Below are 20,599 nucleotides of genomic sequence, written 5' to 3'. Positions count from 1 at the left end.
CGCGTCTCACGAGGCATAGCTCCTTCCTTTTGGGTATCCGATAAATCGCCCGGTCATTCGCGTTAGCGAACTCCAAGCCCGACGTCCGAACGTTCTAAAATTGCTATGGACATTTGGGGCCCAAAATAATACCTACGGTTCAATCGCCAGGGAATGGTCGACGAGAGTCGTTTGTTTCTTTTTTGCCGAAACGAGCGCTCGGTAGATCGAATACTGGAGTTATAACTGGTTAGAAAGGCGAAGAATAGTAAATATTTCGAGCGATCGAACCAGCGTACAATGATTTTCGAAGAGTAGCTCCGCGTAAACGAGACGTCTCGTGAAACGAAAAATGAAACATTTTCGAACGGGAAGTTGGAGGAAAGCGCTAAAGCCCGGATACACTGGCGAAACGATGCGGATATAGGCAAAGTTAAAGACAAAAAGACCAGAACGTTGCGTTGAGATCAGGGAAAGGAGGAAAGGCCGCGACCGCGCCGCCACTGGCAAGTTACATCAGAGAGATGCGGGGTCCACGTACGGCGCATGTGCGCGTTTCGTTAAAACGACGAAGCCGAGAGTACTGTCTCCGATTTTAGATCGGAGCAGGGCCTCCTGCCGTTGAATTTCGTGGCGTAGGGTGTGCTTGCTGCGTCTCTCGGGTCAGCAGACGTTCGGTGCGAGAGGAGAAGAAGAGAGACGACGACTGCTGTTGCCGTTGCTCTGCCGTTGCCGATGCTGCTAGTGGCGGTGGTGGTGCGCCGGTGGTTCGACTCGACCGAGAGACCGAGGACAGGTAGTTCCTCCGCGATAAACGAGTGATGTCAATGCGAGGACGAGCCGGTCCTCGTAACGCTCAACGTAATGACTCTAACAGGTAAGACCTATAATTTCTTCCTCGATAATCGATATTACGCGACATTCGAGTAGGACGCTTCTTGCGTTCGGATAGTCGGAGAAACTCGCTAGGATGTCACGCTTCGCCGGAATGCTCGGAAAAATTTACAAAATACAAGTATCTAATTTTACCCGGCAATGATCCACGGGCAAATACCTGATTGTAAATAAATGCGAGCGCTTTGCGTTTCGCGTTGAATCTCGTAGTTTCCACTAGTAGTGAAAACTCATACCGGCAGCCGACGAAGATTCGGAAAAGAAATCGAATAATCGTGCGACGATCGCTATCGAAAGTTTCATTTATTTATTTACATGGTCGTTGCTTAGGTTCGCGTGCCGTCGGTGCTCGCAACTAAAATTCCGCGGCAGACGATCGCGCAACCGTGAAATTTGGAAAGAAAATCAAGTTTTTGCGAAGATACGGCCGTAAAATTTGGAGAACGTCTCGTTTTATTCTGTCTCTCTCTCTCTCTCTCGCCACCCCTCTCTTCCTCCTCTCTCTTCCTCTTTTTATCATGCTTTCTCTCTACGTATCTATATTTATGCTACAGTTTTGCACGTAGGTACTGCCACACGTAGACTATTTTGCGGAGCACGTGAGTCTTAAAATATCAGGTAGTTCTCGAATAATGAATTTCTTCGAAGCAACACCGAGAGCGTTATCTCCGGTCGATTCATCGATCGTACGACAAACGCAAGAAATATCTGTGTTTTTACGTTTACGTAAAGTGTTTTTCAACAATCGGCATTTTTTTTTTTTACAGATGGTACATCGAGAATTCAAATATCACCACGATGGGAAGAGGAAGATCGAATCCTGGCGGTGCAAGGTCGCATCGGCGAGGATATCGTCGTTGAATTGAAACTGAGATCGACGGACGATGCGGACGATTTGCAGCTGGAGTTGTAAGTGGACGAGCCGATGTTTATTGTATCTCAATGTTATAGGTCCCTCGTATCCTCGAGGAAGAAGCCATCGAACGTGAAGACTCCGCTCCTATCGTTATCGTTCGTTCTGGACTATTGGCCCTAATTTCTAATGTAAAACCTTGAAACGTGCCAAGGATCAAACGCGGTTTATTTTCGTCCGTCGCGCGTTTAATTTTCGCGAAGAACGGAATTATATTCGTCGTACGATCCTACGAGCGACACTTTTGCGTATACCTTGGTACTATACATACTCGTATATTCGCGGGAGCGTTCCAATGCCAGGGTCGTAGATCTCGGCGGTTTCGTATCTCCGTGCTCCGACGGGGCTATCGAGTTTTTCTCTAATTACGCTAAATCCTAGTTTTATCTAATTGCGAGACGGCAAAGAATTTCACTCGCGTGTTCACTTTTCGTTTCGCCTATTTCTAGAACACAGTTATGATCTCATCCAGCCTCGTAGCTTAAATAAGACGAGAAGGGTGACGGATGAACCATCGCCGCATCGCGTTCCTTCGATTTAGGTATCGAAAGATGGCGACGATCGGAAAAGTTGAATGGAAAGAATCTTGGTCCCTGACCATTCGCACGCGATCTCGCTGTGCGTCTCTCTCTCTCTCCGTCGCGATCGGGTCTCCGCGGAGGAAAAATTCGACGGTGATTACGAACGTTCGATGAGGTCATTTTTTGCTTTTTTTTCTAATTTTTCTCTTCGTTTCTTTCGTCCCCCCCCCCCTATCGGTATTTTTCATTCAGACCGTCTATTTTTGTTACTTTATTCGTTTGCTTTTCCCTTTCTATCCGTCCGTCTGTTTTTCTTTCTCCCTTTTCTAATTGTAACCGTCCGACCATTATGTCGCTTTCGACTTGGCACGAGCTAAATTCGACCGAGCTCGAGATTTTCGCGAAATGACGGAAGAGGCGCTCTAAACGTGTCCACTTATTCGTCTAGTCTCCTACTCTAGTCTATATAGTCAAAACGGAAGCAATCGTGGAGGTGGAAAATCGGGTAGAGACTATCCGCGGCTGCCAACTCGCTATCAGTCTTTCGAGGGAGCGTCGCGACGATCGACGAGCGTCGAGCGGAAAGGAGAGAATCGTTAACATCTTTCCTCCTCGAGGATCTACGATCGATCTCATTCGATAATCTAAAGCAGCGTTGTCGTCGACAAATTTTCGATAGCTCGATCGCTCGGCGATCGGCGCCACCCTCCTCCGCTCGATTTTACCCTTTTCCTTTTTTTCTTCTCTTTATTTCAATCACGCGTAACATCGCGCTCATCGGTTCGTAAATTTGTAAATTTCAACGATCCTGCGCGTACGATCGGTCTTATCTCACACTTTGCGAAAACATACGTCTTTGTTAAGATCTCTATAAATGTCGATGACACTCGCGGAGCACAGGGTCGTCGCGTCGATCGAAATATCGAAGAATGCCAGTAGGGTTTCTTTAGAGGCTATCGTCGAAATCGCCTTTTCAAATAGAAAAGGATGTTCGTAGAGATCTCGAGGAAGAGCTCTCCCTTCGACTATGTTACGTTAATTGGTGTTATTTGCGCGTCTTACGAGTCGAAATCGTGAAATCGTGAAAATATCGAATTCGATGGATGAATCTGGTGCGCTTTCGGTTGAAAACTGATCGAATCTACGTTCGATAATGGGAAGCGATTGTTGTAAGTGCGCCGATGGTAATGGCAAACCTGCCAGAGGAACTTCCTCCGATGGCTCGGGATACCGGTATGATAATCGCATATAATGTTGCATAAACGAGACACGAAATGAACACCTAATAAATCACACGAGTCTAAATGTTAAACTTTTAATTATGTCGTTGTTTATCTCGTAAGGCTACGGTCGACGCACGATCACGAGTGCAAAAGCGTTTATCGCAGAATTTACGTTCTGCCAAGTACTTACATAAATACGCGCCCGCGCGAAATGTCAAACGGCACGGGGGATATATTTCTTTCTACTTACGCACGCGCTTGTTCGGCGATATTAAGTACTTCGAATATCGGAATCCCTCGTTTTTATCCATTCTACGTTTTATCCATTCTCGATGGCGGTCGGCTAGACCGTAAGAGTTTAGTCCGATTAGGTGTTTCGTAACGATTCTTAACCGATCGCGCGTGTGCAGACGATAGATACCGAACGATCATCGAATCGTTCGTTTTTATGGAAAAAGCTCGTTAGAACATTTTTCTATTCGTTTTTAAATAAAAATTGATAGCGCTTTGCGTCGGGGTAACGCGTTCCAAGCCTACGAACGGTCCAACGCACCTCGTCTTGGCATTGATCTACTGCCCTATTTTCGTCATCTTTTTAAGCGAACAACAACGAAAAAAGAACGAACCGCGCGTACATTTACAACACTTCAACCGGTTACTCCATCATTATTATTACCGATTATTATTACCCATCGCCGCCTCGAATCGGTCAATTTTCTCAAATTCATCGAGCCGAGATAATTCTGTCCGAACGAAATCCATTGGCGATCTAGAAATACCACCGTTGAAAATATGTGGTGCAATAGTTCGGAACTGACGCAAAAGACTATCGAGTATTCGTTGCACGCGGATACGTATACGATTCTTCGAGCGCTAGACGAATTTCTCTTGTTTCTCTTATTTCGTTTTACCTTTTCTTCTAGCTGTCGTCGATCTCTCCTTTCGAAGAGCTCGATGACGAGACGGATTCGTTAATCTTAAAATAACGACCGGTTTCGAGGCCGGCGTCGTTTGAAATGTGTCAAAGGCACGCTTTGCTTCGATCGAATACCGATGCACTTTATTTACCGTTCTGCTTTGACAGCTGCTAATTATAAGATTTCAATAACAGGACTCGTTCAAGGATTATCGCCGAACGGCGAACGGGTTATTCGTTTGTAAAGGATCGTAATTTCGGGACCGTTTTTTGTCCCTTTCTGACAAGACGCCATTCTTTCATTTGCATCTGCAATGTCAGGGTCGTATGTTGCTAGCCCGGGGATCGATTCGGGGATCATCGAACTCCTCGTAAAAACTTTAGTCCGGTGACTAATTAAGAAATATTTCCCCTCGAACGTAATTGACGAATTTAAATTTATCCCGTGAGTATTTTTAATCGATCTCTTTCTTTCGTCTGAATTTAAGGTATGAGCATTGAGATGCTTTCGAATTCGAACCATTGCCAGTGGATGAGTCGAACCATAACATTTCCAAACTGTTTATTCATTTGCAGCAGAGCGGAAGTTTAAATACCAGATAGAACATTACGTTAGTATGCTGCAGTATTTCGTTCGCTGTTACAAGAAACCACGGACGCGTACCTGCCCATGCCAATCTATTTCTTTTTTTGCCTCTTCGTTGGGGAAGCGAGCGAGACTCGGCCATAGATCTTCATGAAATTTTAGCATCCGCAAACAACTCGCCATCGACTGACTTGTTATCGCATCGCTCTAAAATTATGAGTGAAAAGTGTTGCCGTTGACACTCGTTCGAAGTAGGTTTTTCGCGACGCGAATAAACATTGTCGACGAATGAACTCTTCTACGATCGCTTTTAAAATACGAACGTCGTGCGAAGACCCTCGTTTTCATTTGTTCGTTTATTCACTTATGCCTTCTTTTTTCTACTCTAGCATACGCGGCGATCGACCGATGCCATCGAATCGGTATCGGTTGCAAATGAGGGGCAATATCGTGCAACTAACGTTGAAACAGTCGCAAAAGGACGACACCGGCCAGTATGCTCTGGTAGCGACGAAGATCGGGCAACCTTTCGAAAAAGGATCCACCAGGAGAATTCATTTGCGCGTCGACGAGCCCAGTTACGAGGAAGGCGAACCGCCGATTTTTCTTCGGAGATTGACGGACCTCGCGGTCAAAGTTGGCACCAGAACGAGATTCCTCGTAGAAATTCGAAGCTCCACGAATCCGAAGGTAAGTCGACAACGACTTATCTTATCGGACAAAGACCATTTTCTCGTGTCAATTTCAAATTGTCGCGAAAACAAGAAAATTCGTGATTGTTTGAAAAATCCGGGGACGTAATCCGGGAAGGAGGGACCGCGTCACCGAGCCGCGAATTATCGAGATTTCGGCTCGTCTTCTTCGTCTTTTACCAGCAGACGAAACGGGAAACGCGCAATCGAATGGGATAGCAGAGGTCCATGACCCGAGCTTGCGACGACGGAAGACGAGGGGACGAAAATTGTTACGTATTCTTGCGCGCCTCGCATTACTACCACTCGCCCGCAAGCGTATATTATTACGCGCGCACACGTACTTACGCCGCGCCTCTGATCTCGGCACATTCCTTCCGTCTCTCTATTTTACAACTCACTTTTCTACCGTCTTCGTAATTTATATTACGGAGAAATTATTTTTTTCCTTTTATCGAAAACAAAAAAGAACGAAGAAGAGGTACGTTTTTAATAGTTCAACGATACGTTTTTTACGTTTAACGCGAAAACTTTAGGTAACCTGGCACAGAAACGATCTACCTGTTCAAGCGGGATCGAGATTCTCCTTCGTACACGAGGGTAACTTTTATTGCGTCGACGTTGCACCGGTAAAAGTCGAAGATCAAGGTAATTGGACTTGTATGGCGGAAAACCAAAGCGGCAGATCATCGTGCACGTCGCATCTCAGCGTCATCGGTAATGGTCGACGATATATTTGTAAAGCAATTCGTCCGTTGTAATTCGTTGCCATTCGTTCGTTCGTGCCTTTGCAGTGCCGAAAGCCTACAAGAGGCCAGAGTTTGTGGAAGAACTTCGAGCTCTGTTAACGGAAACGGGGACTGTATCGTTGGAATGCAAAGTCGTTGGCGTACCAACCCCGGTATTGAGATGGTTCAAAGACAACAAAGAGATCAAGGCCGGCGACGTTTTCGCGCTAACGGCAAATCCTGACGATCCTACTTCTTTGGGGATTTACACCTGCGAAGCCGACAATTGCATGGGCACGGCATATTCCTCTTCGAAGGTGAAAGATATGTCGAACGATAACGCGACATATTCGCGAATCGGCGATAGGTATTTTGAAAACTAATGCTGTTTTTGATCAGGTACACGTCGTTGGTAAGGGTAGCCGAGAGGGTTCCTTAAAACCGGCAGACGCGTTAACGAGTTCAGGACCACCGCCGGTGTTCAAACGAATACTCCGGGACGAATGTTGTAGAATCGGCGATTCCGTAACCCTCTCGTGTCAAGGTAAGATCCTACGTCAGACATTTGCTTGCTTACGAGTTACGCGATTTTATGTCGTACGTGTTTCTCGACGAATACGTAGTTCACGTACCGCCATGGCCAAAATCGATAACGTGGTACAATCAAGAAGGGCGCATAGAACCGAACGAAAAGTATCACGTGATGGAGGACGGTCTCGGTGGTTATTCGATAGAAGTGAGATTGGTCGAAGCCATGGACGAGGGCGAATGGAAGTGCGTCGCAACGAGCACAGAAAATGTTAAACAATTTACGACGTGTCATGTCGCTATGATCAGTGAGTAACTTTGACGAAATATCTATCGAACGCCACAGCGATTTGTATCGTTTCACAATTCTTTTTCCTTTTCTTCTTTCTTTTCGATAAAGTTCCAAAGAACTACAGGAAACCGCGTTTCATGGAGAGCTTGAAGGCGGTTCTCACGGAGGAAGGATTGGTGTCCTTCGAATGCAAGGTCGTGGGTTTTCCAACTCCATTGCTGAGGTGGTTCAAGGACGGACAGGAATTAAAACCAGGAGACGTTTACCAATTAACGGGGACCAACTCTTTAGGTTTGCGTCTCGATCGATATTTCGTATTTCGACGTTTGTACAAAGGCCGATCGAACCGAGATGTGTAAGGGAAAACTGAGATGAAATGTTCGTAACAGGTTCTTACTGCTGCATCGCAAGAAATTGTATGGGCGAGGCAAAGAGTACCGCGGAGTTGACGATCGAAGATATTCAGAATCAGCTGAACGAGGAAGAACGTCTTCAACTTTTGAGCTCCGACGAGCCACCAAAGTTTATCAGAGGTTTAAGGAGTTGCGAGGCGAAGATCAACGAGGAATTATTCCGATTCACGGTGCAGGGTTGGACAATTTTTCATTTTATACCTTTGTTATCGTACATCAGCCGCTATCACGTGATACCCGTTATTGCGTTATTACGTGATATCGATCGTATAATCATACGATTCGATGCGTGACTTGTTGCGGCCAATTCGTATAATTTTTCAGTGAGCATTTCACCGGAACCAGCTCTCTCGTGGTACAGAGACGACGTGGAGGTGGTCGAAGGTGACAGATTCCGTACGGTCAAGGAGAATCTTGGCACGTGTCATCTCGAAGTCCGCCAACTTGAAATTTCCGATCAAGTAATTTAATCGATCGCATTACTCTTACGACGATACGTCCTTTGAACGATATCCGTTTAATCGCCGTATCTGTTTAGGCCGAATGGAAATGCGTGGCTGCCAACGATTACGGGCACAGCGTTACTTCCTGTTTTCTGAAATTAATCATTCCTAAACATTACAAGAAGCCGAAATTCTTGGAGGGCTTGCGAGCGATACTGTCCGAGGAGGGTGCTGTTAATTTGGAGTGCAAAGTGATCGGTGTACCCCAACCGATTCTCAAGTGGTATAAAGACGGCATGGAATTGAAACCAGGCGATATACACAGAATAATCACGGGCCAGGATGGCACCTGCTGTCTGGGAACTTACACGTGCGAAGCTATCAATTGCATGGGTACGGTCAGCAGTTCCGCCTCCCTTTTAGGTTTCGAAGGTAACGCCAAAATCTTTTCTTTGTCCGTTGATTCCTCGTACCCGAGAATGCATGCATCGGTAGAACGCGTGGATACGTAAGCGACTACTGGTACTTTACGCGCGTATTCGCGATGCGTGTGCTTCAGACAAAGTCAATGCTCGGAAGGACACGAAGGAGGACGCGCAATCGTCGCCGAACGGTCACGAGCTGGCAAGAAATTTGTCGCTCTCGACGATTCACGAAGAGAGGACGTCTCAATTGTACGATACCCCGCAGACCGATCGTTCCGTCACTTTTGACGACAGAGGGGAAGTATCGTTCAGTTTCGACGGTAAAGAGGTCTCGGTGAGCCTTTACGAAACTCCCGATCTTACGGAAGAGGAAGCTCTGCAGATCGTCGAGATGTACGCCGATCAATTATCCGAGCACGTCACGGGTAAGCGATTCACACGTCTCGTTGGTTATCCCTTTTTTAGTGCGATCGAACGTAAAGAAAAGATTAGAAATAATAACCTAAATCGTATCACCCGATCGTATCTATTCCTCGCGCGTTATTACGTTAATTAGCGTACGAACGAATCGGGAAAAGAATGGGGACTCGCGAACGATGGAAGGTAGAAGGTAAGATTGGAATAATTTTTAGAGCACAACGTTATCGAATTGCCACCGATGAGATTCGTTAAGGAGAGCTCGACCTCCGGTAATCTTTTAATGGAGGCTGTCGTGATCGACGTTTCGCCGGATTATTTCGTCAGCGCCGAGGATGGCGACGATCTAAGGACGGAAGCGGATTTCGAGGATGTCTCGATCATGGACGATCAGACTAGAGTCTTCTCTTCTCCGGAAGACGAATCTTTGTCGTTGAAGAGATCGGCCAAATATAGCTGGGAAGGCGAAGAGAAGCCGCCGACGAGACCGCCAAGAAAGAAGTCTACGAGTCGCTCCTCGTCTAAAAGCGAGGAGAAGAGCGACGAGAGGAGTCAGAGATTCGAATCGGAGAGTTTTCACAGCGCGCGAAAAGACGAGGATCGACCGATGTCACCGCTCTCGTCGGAAAGATTGGACGACAGCGAGTGTACGACCTTCGCGGACGCGTTGTCGTCCGCGCGACTTTCTATCTCCGAACAAAATAAACAAAATAAATCAGCGATTCGCGAGAACGAGGAAAACAGGGAGATCCTCGCCGGCGATAAATCCAGCGCGGACGTAGCTAGAAGCAGCGACGATCCGTCTCTCGAAGCGAAAGAAACGAGGCGCTCGCCGAAGAGAAAAGAAAAGAAGGAGAAAAGTGTCTCGGAAGAGTCTACGTCATCGATCGCAGCCGATCTCGATGGAAGCAAGGAGGAGGAGAAGAGGAGGAGGAGGAGGAAGAAGAAGAAGAAGATATCGGATGAAAAGGATGAATTTTGTCAGCGCACCGAGTCGATCGATACGCGACCTCGAGTCGACGTCGAGGATTCGTTCGCCGAGATAAACGACCACGAAAGAGTCTCGACGACGGCATCCGACGAGTCGTCGTCGAGGAACGACAAAGAGCGTATTTTAAATAAAATTAAAAGATTGACAGAACCCGTCGTCGCGATCCGCGATTCCTTGGTCGACATAGATCGTTACGATAGATTTTTGGAGCTCGAAAGCGAGGAACGATCGCGAGATGTAGTTTTGGAGGGGATCGTAAAACCGATTCAGACTCTTTGCGAGGAAGTGTCTTCGATAGAGGCTGAAGCTTTGAAAAATACGGAGGACAGGTCTGTCGGTCAAACGATAAGGATATCCCTGCTGGAAGGTGTCGGTGGACCGACCGAAGAACTTCTTCGCGGTATCGAATTGATAGACCGACAACGAAGCTTCAAAGCACAGAGATCGGACGTAATAGCAATTTTAGAGTCTTTGACCGATCCGGTCGACGAAATTCTGACGGGTCTGACTAGAATCGAATACGAGTTGACTGGCAACGCGAGGGGAGAAAAACCGGTGTCTTTTCTACGAATGCGCCGTGCCGTTTCGCGATTGGACGAAAGTTTGAAGAGTCTTTCCAAGGAGGGTAGAGAACCCGTCGAGTTGCTTTCGTTCTTGGATGAACTTATAAGGACGTTCAACTTACTCCTGCAGGATGTTTCGATAAATCCAACGACGGGTACGATAGAGACGGTGGACACGGTGCTCGTAGAGTCTTTGTCAAAATCCATCGAGGATACCGTCAGAGCGATTAATCGGACGGAATCGACCGAACGGCGTCCAGGCAAAGCGGATTCTCGGCTGACCGATCGACTGTTGCAACCTGTTCGAGAATTAAGGGCCAAGCTCGCGACGTTGACGGTCGCGTTAGAGACTTATGAAAATAAGGGCGACGTTATTACGGAACGTCGTGCCGGATTGATAGCCTCCTTAAGAGAGTCCGTAAACGACGCGCTCGTGGAAATTCTCGATTTTCAAGAGAGAGGAGGAACGGAGAAGAAAGAGGAGGAATGCGAGGCGTCGAGGGACGATAGCCTTCTCGAGGAAAGCAAGTACGTCTTCGAAGATACGCGATCGGCGCTTCGGGAAGCTCTTGAAATTTACGAGACGATATCCGGTTCGTTGGATCCTCGATTCGCGGCCGTGTTTGACGGAATTAGCGAGACGTACGAAAAATTATGTCCACGGGAAAAGGAAGTCGATGCCGTCGAAACGTTGCTCGGTATGGAGGTGCAATTGAACGTTCTACGAGACACCTTGACGGACGTGTCGACCATCAAAGATTCCGCCAACGTATTGAAACTTTTAGCTCCGTCCGTAAGTCGTTTGACCGTCGCTGCGAAATCGTTGAATCTCGCGTCCGTCGTTCAACCGATTCTGTCGATTTGCTCGAATATCGAAGATATCATTCGAGGAGCTGATGTGAATCGGGAAAGCGACAAGGCGCGATCTTTGTCGTCGTCTTTGTCGGCTCGGGACGCAACCTTGTCGGAGAAACTTCTCGATCCGTTGATAGAGGTTCAGGCGACTCTGAGTGCCGTTATTCAGGACTTGGAAGATATCAAGTCGACCGTAAACGGTGGCATCGCTCGAGAACGGATGCTCGTGACGCACGAATTTTCCTCGGTCTTGATAGATCTAAGACAATGCATATCCGATGCGGCGCACGCGGCGATGTCCTCGAAGGAAAGCGAAATGTTTCATTGTCTGACGGACGTCAAGGAACCGCTGTTGGATCTTCGAGTTATGCTGGCGTCCAAGGACGAAAGCGTCTTCGGGGAATTGGCCGTGTCGACGAAGAGAACGATGTCGACGTCGATCGGAAGATTGCAAGACACGATGGCAATGATCTTAATTACTCCTTCGTCGTCGAACCTTACGAAATCGATGAAAGCGGAAACGAGAGAGATCTTGGAGATAATGAAGGAAATTCAGGCACGGATGCCGGCGTGGGTGGTCGACGATATCGTAATAGATACCATGCACGATCGCAAATTGGAAGATCTTAACGTGGACGAAAAATTGGGTAGCATCAATTACTCTCTGACGTCGGTCCTGGAGAAACAAAAGGAGATCGGGGTCTCGTCGTTGTTGGCCAATTGCGTGGAAGCCTTACGTGAGAACGTCGCGAGCTCTGCCGTAGCGATCGCTACCTTGAAAACGCCAAAGGACGACGAAACGATCACGAAGGAGGTGTCTAGATTGGGAAAGCCCTTACTGACTTTGCAGCGGGCATTGTTGACCGAAGATCACAAAGTCGAGGAAGTAGTAATATTGAACGATTTGATAAATCCCATCGGTAGATTGAAAACACTGATGGAGGATATTGCGAAAGCCGGCAAATCTTTGGAAGAAATTATTCCCGTGGTAGAGCTGTTGGAGGAAATAGAAAAGGACGTAACCTTGATCGCCAAGGAAACTTCCAAGAAAAAAGGCAAATCGATAGGAGGCCGCGAGGAAAAGACGTCGTCGAGTGTACTGGCCGATACTATAAGTCGTTCTTTAGATCCCATAAGAAGTTGGCTGTCGTCGACGTTCGAGCAGGACAGTACGAGGGACGAAGAAGCGTCCGCTCTGAGCTCGTCGGTCGACGAACTTAGACGAGACGTTACGAGAATCGCTATAGAAACGTCTTATTCGGAGCCACCGAGCGATCGAAGCCTGATCGAAGCTCTGGCCGAACTTCGGGAACCTTTGATCCGATTGAAAAACGCGATCTCGATCTATCACGAGCCCGAGGATCTCTCTGCTCTGGAAACGTTGAGTCGACCAATGAGGTACCTTTTAAAGACTATAGCACGCGTTTTGGAAGACCACGCAGGGGAGGAATCACTTTGTTTGATTTTAGATATCGTTGAAGAGATAGAGAATCAGATACCTATATCTATCAAGGAAGCGCTTTATAAAAGGGAGCTGCGACAGGTTGTCCAGACGTTGGAAGAAAATATCGAGGAGGGAACGCCGGAGATAACGCGGGAAATCGAGGGAAATGTCGTGGTAGAGCCGAGCGAGCTCAGAACCGAGCTCGACGAGCAAACTCGTCGAAGCGCGAATCGTGAGGTGGATGTAATTACGAAGGACTTTACAGTTTCCCTGTCTAAAATGCTCGAAAACGTCGAATTGGAAGTTACCGGTATCATCGAGGATTTGGAAGAACCTACGACGGGAGTAATGACGATTCCTCAGACCAAACTGAGCATCGCTCTCGAGGAATTTTGCAAAACGATCTCTACCGTACGAACGGAACTGTCCGATCGCGATAAACGAGTTGTTCCTGGTTACGACGAAGGACCACTTTCGATAATTAATCATTTGTTAAAACCTTTAACTATGATCGAGGAAGCTCTTGATTCGACCGAAGAATTAGACGTAGCGGAGCTTTCGATCTTGAATCGCCTGGAACGGCCCCTGGAAGACACGGAGAGATACGTTCTACTTCCGAGTCTAGAAATAAGCGGAAACGACCGATCGAGGGAGAACTTTGAGCAACTCGTTCGAGTATTGGACGCGACGAAAGCGAGGATACCGATCGCCATGAAAGAAGTAAGCTCGAGAAAGGAGATTTTGGGATATCTCCGGGACATATCGAAACCGCTGGAAAGCATACAGGAACAGATGAGAGGTCTCGAAACGATCCCCGAGGAGACGTTGGAAAAGGACGTCGCGAGAATTCTCGTTGGACCGATAGATTCGCTGTTACGAGTCGTCAACGCGAGCTCGCAGCAGACTCGAATTCTCGATCGACGTAAGGAGGTAATAAAGGAGATGAGGAGGATGACCGGGCCGTTGGTAGAGTTTCTCAGTTGTCTCTCGGTGGTCAAAAGTAGCCGCAAAAGTTTAGTTCCGGAGGCAACGCTGCTCGACGAAAGGAAAAACGTCATCTTAAAGGCCGTCGAGGAACTTCGTCTCGAAATCTGCGACATTCTCGAAAAAATAGCGACCGTCGAGGACGGTGGCTTCATCGAGGAATCGCTGATATCGTTGAACGATGCCATTTTGTCCGTTCGAAATCAAGTGGAAAGGGCGGATTACACGCCAAGACCGAGTAGCGCGAGCATACGTTTCCAGAATTATTTCATGGGATCGTTGAACCGATTGGGAGAAACGATCGACGATCTGGAAAAAGGGACGGAAGAGTCTCCTCAGAAGATCATCGCGAAATCCTTGGAGCCTCTTAAGAAACAAATATCTTTGTCCCGGTCCCAGTTCTCTCAAACTTCCGATCAGTTCGTCGACGAAGAAGTCATCGTCGAAGGATTTTTGTATCCGACGAATCAACTTCGGTCAGCGCTGAGTGCTCTGAAGGAGAGCATAGAGCGCAGCGATGTAACGGCACCGTTTACGAGCACCTCCTTAGGATCGCTGGAAAATTTGGCCGATGCGATCGCCGATCTGGCACATTCGTTGTCCTCTCATCGAGCGGGCCTGATCGACGAGGGCGTGTCGGAAGGCTCGTCCATCGTAGAGACTTTCTCCGCCGCTTTGGAGGTGTTGGAGAACGTTAAAACATCCATAACCAGCATTCGGGATATGACGCTTGGTAAGAGGACGACGGAACGGAAAGTAGAATCGACGGATGAGGGACACCAAGAGGAAAGTTTCGGAACGGAGGCTCGACTTGGAGCGGACGAGAGCACGCTGGAAGGAGACACAATTATTCCAGCAAGGACGGAGGATCAGCCTGCGACGTCCGAACGATTCGGCTTAACGACGAGAAAAGAGAAAGACGAGGACGAAGGAAAGGAGAAGGTAGGAGACAAGTTTGAAGATCTTGACGGATCAACGGCGGAGGAGAGAGAGAAAGCGCGGGAAGAAGACGTTGGAAACGAATCGCGGGGAACGACGGGAATGCCCCTTGTGAGTTTACCCGACGAAGAAATCGAGCGAGAGATGTCTCGGCAGCGACTCGGTGCGAAAGAACGAGAAGAAACGGCGATTGACGAAGCGATCGATGAAAGCGTTAAAGAGAACGATCGATCGGGAGCAAAATCGAAACTCGAAGAGCAGATCGAGGAAAAGCTTGAGACGACCGCGACGAGGGAAGATGTAAAAGATGAAAATCGATCGACGGCAGGAGCGAGAGAAGAAAAAAATCATGAAACGACGTTGGAAGGAGGTATTACTGAACGGAAAACCGAAAATGCGGTGGAACGAGGAACGACGAAGGTAGACGACTCCGGTGAAATTCAGACGATCGAAAAAATCCCGAACGAAGGGGACAAAACTTGCGAAGAAATTCCTTCGGAAATATCCAAGATGTCGGCCGAAAGTAAAAAACATTCGGAAGACCGAGACCCCAAATCGATGCCGACGGAAACTGTCGTAACCGTGATAGAAACTGTCGTCGTCGACGAGATCGTTCGAGTATCCAAAGAGGAAGTAGAAAGCGTAATGATCGTCGAAGAGATTTTACCGGCCGGCTTGGATGCTCGACGAGATACGTCGAAAGAAGAAACAGCGACGACCGCGACGGAATCGATTTCTCGAAATTCGAGCGAGTTACGATCTTTAGGAGAAAATACGTTAACGCGAAAGGACGTTAAGCCGGACGAGCGAACGAGCGACGAAACGAGCGTGGCAAACGCTAGCGCCGAAACGGCGAAGGCCATTAAGAGCGATGAAACGGAATTCGTAGAAACGAAAGAAAGCGTACGAGTCGATAAAAATACGGAAATAATCAAACGAATAGTCTCGAGCATGAGAACGTTGGAAACGCCTATGAGAGATTTAACCAAATTTATAAATTCGGCCAAGAAGGAAGCGCTGCCCGTTAAGTCCGAAGAAGAGAATAGAAAAATACGAGAGCTAACGGCTTTGATACAGATACTGAATGATTTACGGGCGACGAGCGTTTCCATACGTTGCTCGCCCGCATTTTCCGCATACTCCAACTCGGAAGATCTATTTTCGAATATAATCAACTCCGTGGATACCGTGGAACGAGCTACAGCTAGTATTCTTATTTTGACGCAAGAACATCTTGTACCTGAACTCAAAGAAAAATCCCTCCTCGCTCTGAAGAATCTCGCAAAGCCTTTGGAGTCGATAGAGAAATCGTTTTCGGCGGTACTACAGGTTGAAGGAATATCGAGATTAACGACGGAAGAAAGAAACGGATTATCAACGGCAATGGGGGATCTCGTCGGGATCGTTTCTACTCTTAGGAAAACCGTTTGCGCCATCGACGACGCGAGATCGGTAACGATCGTCGAGGTCGCGAAACCGACCGAAACGGATCGAGCGGGACCATCCGTGGAAACGCTCGTCGCCGACTTACAACCGGTTCTAAAGGAGGCGTTAGAAACTTCCGCCGTTTCCCCGACGGAAGGGATAACGCGCGAAGCTGCAGAGACTCCGGAGAAGGCTAGAGAAGACAAAGACCACGGTGGTAAGACGATCGACGAGGTGGAAAAATCGTTGAGAACGTTCGATACGTCGACGGTTGCGTCTGGGGGATCGGTGATTGCTGAAACCGAAGACGTGAGCAACGAAGGAACGCTGTATGTAGAAGACGAGCAAGATTTTCAGGAACAACGCGCGATCGTTGCGGTCGATCGAGAAGAATCTCTTTCGATCTCGATGCAAAGTACGTACGTTAAATGCGTCGAGAATATCATCGGTCCGGTCCAGGAGTTACGAGGATCTCTTTCTCGAATGGAGGAAGGACAAGTCGCGTTGGCACGTCCTTTGGAAGAGTTGGAAAAATCGCTGCGACTCTTAGCGACTCGAGTCGCGGAGACCGCAACTGCGCGGGATGAGAGCGCGGAAGAATCGAGACGGGAGCCGTTCACGTTGCAACGAGCCAACGTCGCACTCGTTTTAGAGGAGTTACAAAAATCGATAGCTACGATCGAAGAACGGGTAACGCTCGAATCCGTCGCTTCATTCCCTTCGGAGATTACGTCGGTAGCAACGACGGCGGAAGTGGCGTTATCTCTGAAAAAATTACGAGATTCGACTGCGACGTTGCAGCAGCTCTTTGATAGCTCAGTACCAACCGTTGGAGCTACCGCATTACCCTTGGAACGTTTCGCTGTGCTTGCGGAAGGAGCGAAAGATCGAAAGGTCGACGTCGACTCGCAGAGACAGATCAAAGAAGAAAACCTTGCTCGAACGAGAGATGGCAAGGACGTGGATCGTGCGGCGGCGACGCCGTCTGTCGGAGAGTTGCGAGAAGCGATCATGGATTTGGCAAAGTCAGAGATCGAAGAAACGGGTACTTTGCAGGAGACTGGACTTGCGTTCGCTTTAACCAAATGGGTCGAGCCATTGGAACAATTGGAAAATACAGTTTTCTCCGTGCTTGACGAACGTTCAGACGCTCCGTTCGAAGGATCATCGACCGCGACGACGACGTTAGAAGACCTGAAAACTTTCGTACATCGTACCGAAGAATGTCTTACGATCGGTCGGAAGAAATTATCTTTGATCGAGGGTACCGAAAGTTCGTCGTTGATGCAAAAGGCTAACGAGTCTCTGGAAGATCTCAAAACGTCCATAGCGATCGTTCGTCGATCGGTGAACGTAGAAGATTCCAACGAACGGCTTTCGGACTTCGTTAACGTCCCGATCTCGGCTTTGCAAGATTTGGCGAAGACCGTGGAGGAAGTTAAGAGAGACTGCGCGGTCGTGTTTTTGGAGCCAAAAATCGCAAAAGCGCTCGATATAGGGTCCGGTAAAACAACGCCGATAAAGGAAAACGTAGCGATACTCGAGGACGTCGTATCGCCGATTCGTCTTTTGCGAGAATCGATAGCGACGATCGAACTGGGAAAAACGTACGAAACCGAAGAGATGAAAGTCGCGGAAGAGAAAAAGCCTGCAAGTTCGTTAAGTACTCTCGTGGATCCGTTGCAACAATTGGAGAAGATATTTGTCGCTGCTACGCACAGGGAACGGGTGATCCTAGAGGAAACGGCAAATCTCCCGGTAAGCGAAGAAGGCGCGAAAATATTGTCCCTTTCGCCGGTACTCGAGGAAATGGATCGAACTCTGGCGACGATACAAGAGCAAGTAACGTTGGAAGGAGGAGCAGAGAGCGCGTCCAAGAGCGACGGAAATACGTCACAGTTGATGCAAACGATCGCCGAGCCGTTGGTCGAATTAAGAGCCTCCATAGCGGCCATCCAGAAAGTCGGCGAGATTGCGAGCGAGCAAAATTTGCACGAATTATCAGATAGGGAAAACGTAAGCGCGTTGGAGACATTCGCGAAATCTTTGTACGAATTAGCGGAAAGAATCGCCGTGGTTGACGATCAACGGGCGATCTTCGAGCCCGCGGCCGACACAATGTCCGAAGGTGCGTCTTCGTTAAAAACTTGGGCGGACATAGCGGAAGATGAGTCTCCTGTGAAGGTAACGCGAGCGATGACGGTCGAGCAAGGCACCGTTGAAAGCCCCACCGAGGCTGTTTCGCCCTTTTCCGAGGAAGAAGACACGATGCTGAGGACTCTCGCGAGGCCGCTCGACGAATTGCGAGAATTCTTGGCGTTGGTCGTCGAAGAACGAAGAACGACCGAGACGACGTCACCTTTTACCCCGAAGGAAGACGCTTCCTTGACGAAGTCCATAGCGAAACCGTTGTTGGAACTGAGAAACGTTGCCGCCATGGTAATCGAGGAAAAACTGGCTATCGAATCGGCGAGAGAAAAAGCGTTCGGCGAAGATGGGGGTCCGGCGATGTCGATCGATCCTCTCATTCAGCCTCTCGAAGAAGTTTGCAATTCGATCGCGATCATTCAAGATCAAATACTAGTCGAAAGCTTGCAGGAGGAACGTCCCGTTGAAAACGAATTAGCGGTATTGAGTGTGCTGGCCGAACCTTTGCTCGATCTTCAAAGGTGCATTTTGGTGCTAGAAGAACGAGTCATATCACCGGACGTTGAGCCCTTGCCGCAAGAATTGTCTAAAGCCGACTGGACGACGAAGGAATGCGTGGCGACTACGACGTTACAAGAGATCGAAAAGTCGATAGCCGAAATTTGTGAACGCGTTACCGCTATTCAAGCGGATACGGTCAAGGCGAACGAACCGAGTAAAATTACCACGCAGGACCGAATTATCGTTGAGAAGTTGATAGAACCGGTCGAAGGTATCATATCTGCGATATCGAACGTTGGGGAGGAGATGATACCACAAGGGACGGCTGTCGAACGCGGGATCGAGTATCAAGCTTTGAAGACGCTCGTCGATCCGCTCAAAGCCGTTTCCGTCAGCTTTTCTCTCTTACGAGACGAAGCCGGCTTAAATGTCGACCAAGAGGAAGCTAACATCGAAGTAATAGTCGAGTCTCTTTCAAATTTGGAGAGATGTATTTCTATCGTGGAGGAACAAGCGATCGGCAAACCACTTGCTGATCCATTGTACGGCTCGGAAGTCGATAAAACCGTTATGAGTACCTTGAGATTGCCACTGGTCGAATTAAAGCGGACCATTTTAGAGGTGGAGGATTCCCCGACCGAGTACCTTCAAAACTTGGAAAAACCGTTAAAAGATCTTTGTGCGACTTTAGAAACGATATCAACGGAACAACAAAATCCGACGGCAGTTCATTCGATGACTCGGCATACGTTGCCATCTATAGAAATGACCAAATTATCGATCAAACTAATAGACGTCATTGTCGGTATTAACGAGTCGCTCGAGAGTGTAGAACATGAGATACGGGATCAAATTGGACGAGCTGATATTGATGAATGTACCGAATGCGAACAATTAGAGACGTTCAACGCGCCTCTTCAAGAGTTGAAAAAATGCATGGTGAGAGTTCAAGAAGAAGGTACGCTCGAAAAAGAAAGGATAATGGTGTCGCTCGGTAAAATCCATGAATCCATTGCTACCCTTAGGAAGCAGCACGCGTCCAAATCATTTCCACAATCTGCGGACATTTACGAGAATCAGAAGGTTGGAATACTTCAACCGCTTTCTCAACATTTGGATAACTTGGACGATACCATAGCGTCCATAGAAGCCAAAGAAGATGTGACGAGCGAACGTTTAGAAGCATTGGAAAAGCCCCTTCGTAATCTATTCCAGGGTCTCAATGATTTGCGTGATAAATTATTGATCGGAAAAGTTCTTTGGATACCTGACGATAGGGCAGAATCGCGTGAAGTAAGTGACACGAAAGAACGAAAAGATGATAAAATGAAAGATACAGAAAAAACGGATCAAGTACAATCACGGCAAGAAGAGCTAACGGATGAAAATCTAAAAAAGAAGGAAACTGAGAAATTCAAACGTGAAGGAGAAGAAGGTCAACAAAAGGAAGAGCATGAGAAACTAAATAGGGAGGAAGAAGAACGCACAAGTAAAGAAACTGAGAGACGGAAGCTTGAAGAGGAGGAAAGTAAAAAGAAAGAGGAAGCTGACAAGTTGAAACTAGAAGATGAGGAGCGTAAAAAGAAAGAGGAAGGTGAGAAACTGAAACTTGAGGAGGAGCGCAAAAAGAAGGAGGAAGCTGAGAAACTGAAACTAGAGGAGGAGCGTAAAAGGAAGGAGGAAGCTGAGAAACTGAAGCTTGAAGAAGAGGAACGCAGAAAGAAGGAGGAAGCTGAAAAACTGAAACTCGAGGAGGAGGAACGTGTGAAGAAAGAGGAA

The 20,599-nt window shown here is 47.8% G+C and overlaps 3 protein-coding genes across 5 annotated transcripts in view; all 3 read left to right on the top strand.

Annotated features, from left to right (window-relative positions):
- The first annotated feature begins 565 nt into the window (after positions 1 to 565).
- Positions 566 to 12,992, top strand: LOC122629970 (muscle M-line assembly protein unc-89-like). The gene is made up of 15 exons (XM_043813925.1): positions 566 to 856; positions 1,641 to 1,782; positions 5,422 to 5,722; positions 6,261 to 6,441; positions 6,519 to 6,769; positions 6,852 to 6,996; positions 7,076 to 7,288; positions 7,381 to 7,563; positions 7,662 to 7,862; positions 8,010 to 8,146; positions 8,224 to 8,560; positions 8,688 to 8,978; positions 9,186 to 9,912; positions 10,039 to 12,777; positions 12,849 to 12,992. Exons 1-15 carry the CDS (start codon positions 844 to 846, stop codon positions 12,856 to 12,858), a joined length of 5,871 nt encoding a protein of 1,956 aa, XP_043669860.1. The 5' UTR covers positions 566 to 843; the 3' UTR covers positions 12,859 to 12,992.
- Positions 12,993 to 13,102: 110 nt separating this feature from the next.
- Positions 13,103 to 15,527, top strand: LOC122629864 (myosin heavy chain, muscle-like). Its single transcript, XM_043813708.1, has 2 exons — positions 13,103 to 15,388; positions 15,513 to 15,527. Exons 1-2 carry the CDS (start codon positions 13,103 to 13,105, stop codon positions 15,525 to 15,527), a joined length of 2,301 nt encoding a protein of 766 aa, XP_043669643.1.
- A 64-nt stretch (positions 15,528 to 15,591) lies between these two features.
- Positions 15,592 to 20,599, top strand: part of LOC122629969 (titin-like) — a 28,399-nt gene continuing 23,391 nt past the window's right edge. For all 3 annotated transcript variants that reach the window (XM_043813923.1, XM_043813922.1, XM_043813924.1), the window contains exon 1: positions 15,592 to 20,414. In XM_043813923.1, coding sequence (XP_043669858.1) covers positions 15,698 to 20,414 — 4,717 coding nt within the window. In that variant the 5' untranslated portion in view covers positions 15,592 to 15,697. The remainder of the gene's footprint in view (positions 20,415 to 20,599) is intronic.

This window comes from Vespula pensylvanica, chromosome 6 (assembly GCF_014466175.1).
Source record: "Vespula pensylvanica isolate Volc-1 chromosome 6, ASM1446617v1, whole genome shotgun sequence".
In the NCBI taxonomy this organism is placed as follows: domain Eukaryota; kingdom Metazoa; phylum Arthropoda; class Insecta; order Hymenoptera; family Vespidae; genus Vespula; species Vespula pensylvanica.
Note: the sequence above shows the minus strand (reverse complement) of the source record. Positions and strands in the feature narration are given on the sequence as shown.